The following is an 11,605-nucleotide window of genomic DNA, read 5'->3' on the forward strand; positions in this document are numbered from 1 at the left end:
CATGAAATCCTGAAATTACTTCAGACATTCTGAGATTATTTTGCAGTTTTGGGGTCTTTTTGTAACTGGAGTGAATGTTTCTCAAACTTGAATTTGTTTTTTCCCCCCATTTTATCATTTATATATGTGTACCTTTTTTCTGTGCGTATGTCTATGCAACACATGTGTGCAGTCATTCAAATTCATTGAAACTGGAGCTTAGAAAGGTTGAGGCCAGGTGATCGATGGTGGTGCATGCTTTTAATCCCAACACTTAGGAGGCAGAGGCAAGTGGATCTCTGTGAGTTTGAGGCCAGCCTGGTCTACAGAACGACTCCCAGGACAGCCAGGGCTACACAGAGAAACACTGTCTTGAAAAACAAAACAAAAACCAAAGGTTATGAGCCACCATGTGGGTGCTGGGAACCAGATCCATGTCTTGGGAGAGTCATCAGTACTTTTAACCATTGAGGCATCTCTCTAGCCCCTGAACCATTTTCCCCCTTTACTATAATAAGCCCCATGGCAATTTCATTTTATTATTTTTTTTTATTACATTCATTATTGTGTGCATGTGCATGCTCAAGGGCATGAGAACCCACAGCACATATTTAGTGGTCATAGTATAACTTGTAGAAGTCTGCTTTTACTGTGTGGGTTCTAGAGACCGAACTTGTGTATCAGGCTTGGCGGCAAGCGTCTTTACCCATTGAGCCGAGCCATCTTGCTGGTCCTTGTGTGTAAGCTTGGTATACAGTAATGTTTCGCAATGTCAAAAGGTTGGACTCACCTGTCAGATCTTAAGTGACCTGCAAAGGGAACTGTGGAGCCCAGAACTTGTACCCAGGAAGCCAGAAGAGCGTGGGTGGAGCTGGTTGTATCACTGAGATGTGTCAGCTGGCATACACACAGGCTGGTCCAGATCCAGTGAGAGGGCTTGGCTCAGTAGCTATGGCTTCTGGGTAGTGAAGTGTCCAAATCTAATTTAGTGGGTTTTCTTTGTGCTTTCCCTGAGGACGGCAAGCAGCAGGGGCCAATATTGACTAAGCATGGCAAGAACCCGGTTATGGAGCTTAATGAGAAGAGGCGTGGCCTCAAATATGAGCTCATTTCTGAGACTGGGGGCAGCCACGACAAACGATTTGTTATGGAGGTGAGTAATTTGGTGGCTAGAGGAAACCCTAAGCTTCCTGGGAAATCAGTGCTGTGGGAGAGGCCTGGGCTTCTGTAGAAAAGTTTTAAACTTGACCCTTACAATGAGAGGAGGGAGGTTCTGGGTTAGCTCAGTTCCCACACAGTGTCTTTTCCACAGGTTGAAGTGGATGGACAGAAGTTTCAAGGTGCTGGTTCAAACAAAAAGGTGGCAAAGGCTTATGCTGCTCTTGCTGCATTAGAAAAGCTTTTTCCTGATGCCCCCTTGGCCCTTGAAGCCAACAAAAAGAAAAGAGCTCCTGTACCTGTCCGAGGTGGACCTAAATTTGCTGCCAAGGTGAGGATGCAACTTTGACCCCTCTGGCCTTGGGTAGGAATTTGGTTGATCTGAGGGGGGGTGAACCCCACTCCTATGCAATCTCTTTCAGCCACACAATCCTGGCTTCGGCATGGGAGGCCCCATGCATAATGAGGTACCCCCACCTCCCAACCTTCGAGGCCGGGGCAGAGGAGGGAATATCCGTGGGCGAGGACGAGGGCGAGGATTTGGTGGCGCCAACCATGGAGGAGGCTACATGAATGCTGGTGAGGGTCCTCCTCCTTTGTGACACTACTTTAGGGATGTTAGTGTGCCTTTCCTTGGGAGGAAGGTGCAGGATGGGTGAATATCTGTTCTGGAATCTGTCTGTTCTCTTGCAGGCGCTGGATATGGAAGCTATGGGTACGGCAGCAATTCGGCCACAGCAGGCTACAGTAAGTGTGAGATCTTTCTGTCTGCACTTGGGAAGCTGCGGCAGCGTAGTCTGGGTCTGAGTTAGGGTAGGGTGCTGGCCTCAGCATCTCTGAGGTTCAGGGCCACCAGCCGTACCTTTTTGCGGTGATTAGGTTAGCCGGCCCTCAAGTCCCTATCCCCAAAGTGTGTCCTTGACAGTTTTAATGCTAACACACTCTGTGTACCGCCTAAGTTCCTTTGAAGTCGGCTTTTTAAATTTCTCTGCTTTAAGCACCAGTCTTTGAGAATGCGCCTTCCTGCCCGTGCACTGCTCTTTGTCGTGAGAAGGAGCCTTCATTGGGGGGTCACATGAGCAGAGAAATCTAAAACCTGAATTTCAAATGTGGCGCTCTGTGCCCTTTTTCAAAAGAATTCTAATTTCTTCTCTCTGCTCTGTCTCCCCCTTTTGTAGGTGACTTTTTCACAGACTGCTACGGCTATCATGATTTTGGGGCTTCCTAGAGCGTCTAAAAGTATTGACACAAAATCAACTTTTTACTCCAATTTCCTCCAACTCCAAAACCCAAAGTGTCCGTGCTGTGTCCCTGTGCTTCACTGGGGTTCTCAACCGTGGCTTTCCACCGCAGCTTGTCTGAAACTGTTAGCCTGCAGACTTAAGACAATGGCAGTTTCTATCATGAATTTGCCTTTGAACTTGGTCATTTCGAAGTTCACACTAAGTGGAAAAAAACCTTTTTCTCAGATTTTTTTTCTTTCTTTTTTTTTCTTCCTTGTTTTTTTTCTTTTTTTTTCTTTTTTTTCTTTTTTGTGCATCCTCGCACAGAATTCAGAATTCTAGAGCCAGCGTTGTTCAGCATCAAGGCAAAAGCCCATCTTTGCTTTTTATGGAAAGCATTCCTTTATTTAAAGAGACAGATAATGGCACGTTTTAATCTACCTTTGTCTTAATTTACGGCAGGTTTTGTATGCATTTTTAGCCTTTTCACCAACTTTCACATCTCATTGATGCCTTTGGCAGTATGAAAACCATTTCAGCATATCTGGTCCAGAGCAGCTGACTTTCCTTGCCCTTTTAAGGTGCATGTAACCTCTGGAGTGGCCAGGACTTGTGTACTGCATAGAGCAGGGCCTCCCACCTTTTGTAAATGCTCTGGTGGATCATTGGGGTGAAGCGGTTCTGTGTCTGCTTTAGTTAAAAGAGTGAACTTGCAAAGGCATCAAAACTGCGCTTCCGTTACCTGTGTGAGAAATGAGACAGGCTTGAAAGGAGAGAATAACGTGAAATTTTGCAAGTCCTGATCACAACTGTCAATGCATGGACTCCCTGGATTGGGTTTGAGTTTTTCTTTTTCACAGTGAGCCTTTAAAACTGAGCTGGAAGAGGCCCACACATCCTCAGATTTTTTCTCTAACAGAGAACTGGCTTTGGCCCAACCAGGGTCTACATTGCTGGGCATCTAGAAATTTCTTCCCATGTATAAAGTACAAGGCCCCTTCTTTCTGGTGGGAATCCTTGTGATACTGTGGTTAGGCCTCTGCTCTGTAGTCTTTGCTACAGATCTGCCCCTGCTTTGACTTGCAAGATTTGACGTTTATTCAGGCAAAAAATGGCCAAAATGGTTATTGTGTGATTTGTTCCCCAAGGTTTAAAAGTCAGTGAAACTTTCTAAGACTTTGCATGATGTATTTTATTTCATTTTTATTTTTTAGAAAGTTATTGTTTGCAAATAATGCTTTTTTATACCAAGAAATAGTTCTGAATGACATTGAAAACCTACCCTTTCCTTATTACTATTATTATTTTTTAAATGAATACATGTTAAAGTAATGAGCCCTCCGTACTGGCGTCTTCATTCATGCCCAGTTTCAAGCAGGCAGCTCAATTGCTCAGCATAGGACTCTGGGGAAGCTAAAGCAGGGGCCTGGAGGAGGTGCTGGGGTTGGGGTTGGGAGTGATCTGGAGCCCTGGGCTTCCCAGTATCCTCAATGAGCCTCCACTTTCTTGCATTGTGGGACACTTCCTCCTCTGCATTGTTGTGGCTTTGTGATGGGGTGGGAGAGGTCTGTCTAAAGAAGGGCTTTCACGGGGGAATTACCTCTCCCAGTGCTTGTGCCAGTAGCGGGGGGACATCAGCGTGGGGGTGGGGTGTATATCTACCAGTGGGTAGAGGGAAGGCATAGTGCCTTTAGTTCTCAACCTGGGGAGGAAGGGCAGGCTGTGTGGGAACATCTCTTTTTCCCTTCTTCCTGTCTGGGGCTGACGAGGTTTACTGGGCTAAAGGTCTGCATGCTGAGGATACTTACTCTGGGAGCTCCAAGGCCCCTGTTGAGCACTGGGAAATGTTCTGTCTTCTCCTGAGCCTGGAGATGGGAACTTCTTTCTGCAGTGAGGCTGAAGCCCTGCCCTGCCCTGTTCCCGTCACTCCATCCAAAGTCTCCAATAGGGAACACATTGATAAACCCAGTGATCCAAAATGGGGGCTAGAGACTGTAGCAGCCACAGTGCTAGCTCATCAGTCTCCCACTGAGACCCCGATTCAAACATTTAACCTCAGTCTGTGCTTGCCTTCTCATGAGACTAAGGACACACTATGCCTTCAGTTGTGTGTTGTTTACACCAAGGAAGAAGACCCTGGGCAAGTGTCTTGAGTCTCAAGTCACTGTCTTAAGAGCACTTGGTCTTTGAGGACCATGATGGTTTTAGGGACCTCGTGGCAAGGCATCTCCTGGGGTCCCCAAGATTTGTGCCTGTTGAGCTCATTTCCTGCACGGAGGGGAAAGGGGGTGGCTTACTGCTTTTGGGTGCTTTGCTTTTCCTGTCACCGTTGGGGACATCTGGGTAGCCGTCAGCTAGTCCTGAATGTCATCCACGCTCGGAGCCCATCTCATTGTAATGTTGACATCTGCAAAGCTGCTGTCGTGCTGCTGCTTGGCAAAGACCCCTTGTCATCAGCTGAGGGTGAGTGGAGCTGAAGGCTGGGCTGGCTTAAGCCAGGCTGCCTTGACCAGCAGAGCCTCGTGCTCCAATCTGTTCCTCGCTGCTCTGAGCAGTAAGCTGTGGGCCAGCCTTCAGGGCCCACAACTGCTGCCTTTCTCCCCTCCCAGCCCTCACCCTGGGACCCTCCACCTGATCTGCTGCTTCCCTGTTTAGGTCAGTTCTACAGCAATGGAGGGCATTCTGGGAATGCCGGTGGTGGAGGCAGCGGGGGCGGTGGTGGCTCATCCAGCTACAGCTCCTACTACCAAGGAGACAGCTACAACTCATCAGTGCCCCCGAAGCATGCTGGGAAGAAGCCGCTGCATGGGGGCCAGCAGAAACCCTCCTACAGCTCGGGCTACCAGTCCCACCAGGGCCAGCAGCAACCCTACAACCAGAGCCAGTACAGCAGCTACGGCACGCCGCAGGGCAAGCAGAAAGGCTATGGCCATGGGCAGGGCAGCTACTCCTACTCCAACTCCTACAACTCCCCTGGTGGTGGTGGGGGCTCCGACTACAGCTACGACAGCAAATTCAGTGAGTTGGCGTCCAGTGTCAACCTCCTGGTTGGGGATGGCTAAAAGCTCAGCTCTAGCCAGGAACTAACTGTGAGGCACTCTGGGAGACTGAGTGTAGGGAGAAATCTGGAAACATGACCCTGGGTCCCTTCCCTGTCTCCATCTATGGCTGAGGCCTCCACCTCTATGCTGTGGCTGGGTACCAAGATGAAAGTTGCAAGACTGCTTCCTGGAATTTCTCAAGGGCTGTGTTAGATCCAGCTCCTCAGTGCGCCAGCCTCATGCACTGACCTCGGCCTCGTGTGCACTGTCACCCCGTAGGTGTGAGTAAGTGTGAGTTTGTCTTTAGGACAGAACAGCAGCCAACAGAATTGGGGACTTAATATGCTGTGGGGGTGGAGGACAGTAAAGCATTGTGCCCCAGGGGAGAAGAGGCAGGTGGGAACTTCAGAGTGGGTGACTGTGACAGGGCTTGCCACCAAGGCCCTCACCTATCTGCCCTTGGACCCAGGCCATAATCACACTGATTTTTTTTCCCCTCAGACTACAGTGGTAGTGGAGGTCGCAGTGGCGGGAACAGCTATGGCTCCAGTGGGTCATCCTACAACACAGGCTCACATGGGGGTTACGGCGGAGGTTCTGGGGGCAGCTCTTCATACCAAGGCAAACAAGGTGGGCCTGGAGAGCAAGTGGCCCGGTGGGAGGTGGGGGCGGAGCTTTAGAGGCACAGAACTTGACAGGAGCAGGGCCATTGTGATGGGGGCTATATGGCAACTGCTGCTGGTTTCCCTGGGTGCTGGACTTGGGCTCTGGCCACACCTACTGCTCAGTCTTCTCAGAGACCTCAAGTTACCCAACTCTTAAATGTTGGCACCAACTTGAAGAGCCATTTGTGTCACAGGGACTGAACTGAGCTGTGGGACCCCTGTCTGGTCGGTCAGTCAGCACTTGACATGAGCCCCTAGAGGCAAAGTGAGTGATAGGCCTGTGTGTCAAAGCAGGAGCCCACTGGACTGCCACCCTGGGGTACAGTAGTGTAGAAATGTTGCCTGGACCTCTGTTCTCTAAACTAGCTCCATCTTGCAGGAGGCTACTCATCACAGTCGAACTACAGCTCCCCTGGGTCCAGCCAGAGCTACAGTGGCCCTTCCAGCTCCTACCAGTCCTCACAAGGTGGCTACAGTCGGAACACAGAGCACAGCATGAACTACCAGTACAGATAAAGGCCCAGACTGCCCCTTGTCACCTCCTGCACCTCTGCCTCCAACTCGTCTCGGGAGATTGCGTCTGCACATCACCAGTTGCCATGTCCACTGGCGCAGTGCCCACCCGTCCACGTTGCCGACGTTGCCACGCTGTGAGGTGTGGTGGTCCTTGGGACCCGTGCCGTGACCCCTCTTTAGCTGTGTTTGGGACTCCGTGTCTTCAGTGGTTTGTTAGTTGCCATTACACCTTGTCTGAGTAGTGTTCCAGTTCTTGCCGTGCGGTATCCCTCTGTCTGTTTTTGCCCGGTGTGAATTCCATCGGGTGTCCTTAAATAGTTGCAGAAGGGATACATCATCTGTTAATGCTTTTTGTGAAGTGAGTTAAATGAGCTTTCTTTATTTTAATGCTTTAGTGTTTCAGTTTTATAAGTGAAAATTTTATTTTAAAAACCGATGGGAAAGAGTGGTTTTTGTTTGTTTGTTTTGGGTTTTTGTTTTTTTTTTGTTTTTGGTGTGTCTGGATGATTCAGGCAGTACATTTGAATTCCGCTGAATGTAGACAAATAAAGAAACAAAACCGTGCTCGTCTCAGGCCTGGGTGTCTCTAAGCAGCGGGGAAGTAGGACACAGAAGACCCTGGTTACTGGAGAGTTCAGCTGCAGGCTTTCTTCTCTTTTTGGATGGTGTTTCTGCTCCTGGTTATCATTCACTGTATGTGGCCCTGGCTGACTTCAGACCTGCAGCACCTCTCCCGCCTCAGCCTCCCAAGCGCTGAGATGACAGGTGTGAGCCACCACACCAGCTTCTTGGTGGAATTTCTTTTCTTTTTTCTTTTATTGCCTGTATGTATGTCTGTGTGAGGGTGTCGGAACCTGGAGCGAGCTGGCATGTGAGTACAGGGAACTGAACCCAGGTTCTCTGCAGGAGCAGACACTGCTCTTAACCACTGAGCTAGCTCTCCCGTCCCTGAAGTTTTTTTTTTTTTTTGTGTGTGTGTGTTTCTAAAGATTTATTTAGTTTTTTATGTATCCAACATTATGCCTCCATGTATGCCTGCTCGCCAGAAGAGGGCACCAGATCTCATGGATAGTTGTGAACCACCATGGGTTGCTGGGAATTAAACTCAGGACCTCTGGAAGATCAGGTAGTGTGCTTAACCTCTGAACCATTTCTCCAGCTCCTTGATGAAGTTTTAAGTGTAATATCACATCATGGCAGGCAGACTGTCCCTCTTAGGCTGTGTAACTCAGTTGGGAAACCACAAGGGAGAGCTAGGTAAAGTTTCCCCAGCTTCAGCCTGCCTGGAGTTACTGTGAAAATGGGCTAGGACTTCCTGAGTTCCTAAGGGTAGTGGTTGTCTGTCAGAGGTCTTTGTCCCCAGGTGAAGTTCTGACTGTAGGGGGGATGCTGCCCAAAGTCCCGATTGCATTGAAAGAGTCTTGGAATGCTGCACATGCCTCTACCAGGGAAGGCCTTCTCACTTGTGCCCACACAGGGCATCCAGATTTCAATTCATGCTGTTGGGAGGAGCCCAAGCACCATCAACAGACCCCTCCTCGCCTTGTCAGCTTCCTCTCTTCCGAGCACCTACACTGCTGCCAGCCTGAGTTTGGTGTCCCTTGGCTTCACGTGTAACAGGTTACTCAGAAGATCTGTGTGCTGCTCCAGGCTCCTGCCTCAATGCAGGAAGTCAGCTAGGGAGATGATCTCTCTGGTACAAGAAAGGGACACAAGGGTCTCTTAGGTGAGGTAATAGGCTGAGGGAAGAGTCCTCTAGAAATACTCTGAAGACCAGAACAGCAATTGCACCCTCAGCCAGCTGACTTTACCGTCGAGCGACCATCTGGGTGATGGCACCCTCCTACCACACTGAAGTGTCCCAGTGGACACTCAGCCAGCAACAAATCTAAGCTCATCAGTGTAGTAAGCTGGCATCAGGAACCCTGGGAGCCTGCTGCTGGCTGTTCATCTGCACTGCTGAGAGGCCTTCCTGGCAGTTGGCCCTCGAGATGTAGGAAGCCAACCCAGGGAGCTGCTGCCCCTCCCCTCCCCCGTAGTAAGTAGACAGGAGTTCTTTTATGATGGACACACTCCTTGGGCCCTGTTCTCCAGGTTGCTTTGGGTGTAGTCCCATGTCATTCTTATCAGTGGCCATCAGGAGCTTCAGCAGGAGTCATGGTATCCTCTGATGATGACAAGGTACTTGGTGTGTAGGCATAGGCCTGAACTCCAGGTGCAAACCACTCCAGAGGAGGGGACGAAAGGCCACATTTGGTCTCTTAACTGGGCTGCAGACCGAGACCTTCCACATACTTGAGCACTGCCCCTGGGACTTGGCATGTCTCCCTGGCTTGTGACAGCCAGTCTCATCATTACTGTCCATTTGATGGATTCTGTCCTCTGCAGCTAAACGTCCAGGCACGGTGTGAGATCAAGTCTGGGAGTGCACATGACCTGCTGAGACTCAGAAACAAGATAAATCATAACAGAGGTTTAGGTACAGGGTTTCCTTGCACTCTTCCCAGAATAAACAGAGACTTCATGTGCGAGTTTGAATTTTTTGAAACTCTTACTTCACTGACTGGCTTCCTTCTGAGTACTGGGGTAGTGTGTTCTCACTATGTGGTTTACTGGTATAGACATTGTGCTTGCAGGCCTCATTGGCTTAGCCCAGCTTGATAACAAGTGTCAAGGAAATCTTCTCAAACAAGACAGGCTAAGGGAGTTGGAGCCAGAAGGTGGGTTATGTTCACAAGTGAGGAAAGAGTATGCCAAGCAGAGGAACAGTTCAGGAATACAGAGTTGGGTTTGTACATGGATTGAAGCACTGTGTATGCAAAAGGGAATGATGGGCAGTGTGACTGGTGGGCAGGGGGTCACCTGAACTCTTGTCCTGAGGGCGATGGAATGGATGGATCACTCTGAGCTGGGCAGACCTGGATGGCTGCACTTCAGTTCTTTTAGTTGTAGGGAAGACAAGAAAAGGGATTGCAAGTCCTGAGGTGCTGAAGTTCTGGAATGTTCTGAGATTGAGATCTCTTGGATTTGAAGAACTCCGAGGTGGGAGCGAGGACTCCTTTCTGCTGTGAGGCATGATTGCCCGAGTTATGGTGATTATGATTCCTTGACCCAGGCCTCGCTACCCCCTCTCCCCACCAGGAAATCCACCGTATCCCAGCCGCTTTGGCACCTAGGCATTGTTGTTTTTCATGGGACAACGCTACCCTGGCTGGCTGAACAAGCTTACCAGGTCTGGGAGTTGAATAGCACCCACCAGGATTCATGGTGGTCCTAGGACCGTCATTTCACTGTTGGTCCTGAAGCCTTAATTCTTTTTTTTTTTTTTTTTTTTTTTTGTCTTTTTGAGACAGGGTTTCTCTGTAGCTTTGGAGCCTGTCCTGGAACTCCCTTTGTAGACCAGGCTAGCCTCGAACTCACAGAGATCCGCCTGCCTCTGCCTCCCGAGTGCTGGGACTAAAGGCGTGCGCCACCACCGCCCGGCGCCTTAATTCTTCATTACTGACAGTTCTCTGCTTTTCTCTGAACCCATAATCCTATCTAGTTCATGTCATTTTTAAACCCCTGCCTTCTCATGCCAGCCTCTTAATTCCACTTTGGGGGGTTCCACAAGAATCCTGGGTGATGACAGTCTGAGACCATCGGTCACCTATGGCTAAACAGAATGCAAGTACGTGGGAAGTCCTCCCAGACGGTTTGTGCACACACCTCCTCCAACCCAACTCCCCCTCCCCCTCAGAATTTCCTAGGTAATGCCTGGACTTTTCCCACACTGGGAACTCAGCTGTTTTCTCCCTGAGTCCCCTCCCCTGGCTGCTCAGCCCCGCCTCTTGAGCAGCAGCTTCGCCAGTCTCTAGGCAACAGTCCTGGCGCTGTCCCTTGTGCTGAAGCTGAGTTCTCCATGATGTCAGTTACAGGGAGGGCTCAGGGCATCCCCAGCCCTCCCCTAGATGATGTCATATTTTGCCACTCTCCTTTGTCCACTTATCCCATGACAAAGCCTGCATCTCTCACCCAATGTCTCACAGCTTCCTGCAGTGCCATCTTCCCTGGTCCTAGTGCCTGGTCTACAAGAGCTAGTTCCAGGACAGGCTACAAAGCTACAGAAACCCTGTCTCAAAATAACAAAAAAAAAAAACCCAACAAATTGGACAGTAATAGAGCACATTGGGCATCCTTTAGCCTCGGCTCTTACACAAACACAAGGGTCCTTTTTTATGTTTGTTTGTTTTTGGTTTTTCGAGACAGGGTTTCTCTGTGGCTTTGGAGCCTGTCCTGGAACTAGCTCTGTAGACCAGGCTGGTCTCGAACTCACAGAGATCCGCCTGCCTCTGCCTCCCGAGTGCTGGGATTAAAGGCGTGCGCCACCATCGCCCGGCACAAGGGTCTTGAATATGCTGGGCAGGTACTGTATCACTGAGTGATGCCTCGACTTTGGTGTTCTGAGGCATTCTCACTAACCGCATCCCCACAACCCCTGGAAACTTGTTCTTTAGCCTTTTTCATGGGGGAAGACTGGGGAAAGTAGCCCTTCCCAGAGCTGTTTCCCCATAGCAGCTCATTGGGAATGTGGGGCGATGGTGCCCTCTGCTGGTAGAAGTGACATCAGTTTTATGTGGACATTCCTGTTTAGGGAGAGGACTGACACGGGAAAACATGAGCATACACACACACACACATCTCACACGGTGGGAATAAAGTAATGGTGGGGGATGAGTCCCTGGGCTTTAGGGTTATTTTGTAATGCTAGGATTCCTTTGAAAAAATGGCTGGAGCTCTTGGTGTATGAAGCTCTTGACTGTATGCTGGGTCTTCCTATAAGCTCTTAATCAATGAGCCGTGCCTCTAATCCCAGCACTCAAGAAGTAGAGGCAGGCACATTTTTGTGAGTTTGAGGCTAGCCTGGTCTACTACTGAGTTTCAGGACACCCAGGTCTATGCAGAGAAACCCTGTCTTGAAATTAAAAAACCAAGCAAAAAAATATGAATGAATGAAAAGAATGAACACAGAATGACAGAGGCT

At 49.5% G+C, this 11,605-nt stretch overlaps 1 protein-coding gene across 6 annotated transcripts in view; it reads left to right on the forward strand.

Moving 5' to 3' along the window:
* The window catches only part of Ilf3 (interleukin enhancer binding factor 3), a 40,094-nt gene extending 32,949 nt beyond the window's left edge, over window positions 1-7,145 (forward strand). For 3 of the 6 annotated variants that reach the window (XM_057766906.1, XM_057766909.1, XM_057766910.1), the window contains 7 exons: window positions 995-1,132; window positions 1,292-1,468; window positions 1,560-1,716; window positions 1,831-1,884; window positions 5,016-5,378; window positions 5,903-6,031; window positions 6,446-7,145. In XM_057766906.1, coding sequence (XP_057622889.1) covers window positions 995-1,132; window positions 1,292-1,468; window positions 1,560-1,716; window positions 1,831-1,884; window positions 5,016-5,378; window positions 5,903-6,031; window positions 6,446-6,582 — 1,155 coding nt within the window. In that variant the 3' untranslated portion in view covers window positions 6,583-7,145. The other 3 variants (XM_057766908.1, XM_057766911.1, XM_057766912.1) reach the window with 3 other exon arrangements.
* The last annotated feature ends 4,460 nt before the right edge of the window (window positions 7,146-11,605 follow it).

Source organism: Chionomys nivalis, chromosome 4 (assembly GCF_950005125.1).
Source record: "Chionomys nivalis chromosome 4, mChiNiv1.1, whole genome shotgun sequence".
Classification (NCBI taxonomy): Eukaryota; Metazoa; Chordata; class Mammalia; order Rodentia; family Cricetidae; genus Chionomys; species Chionomys nivalis.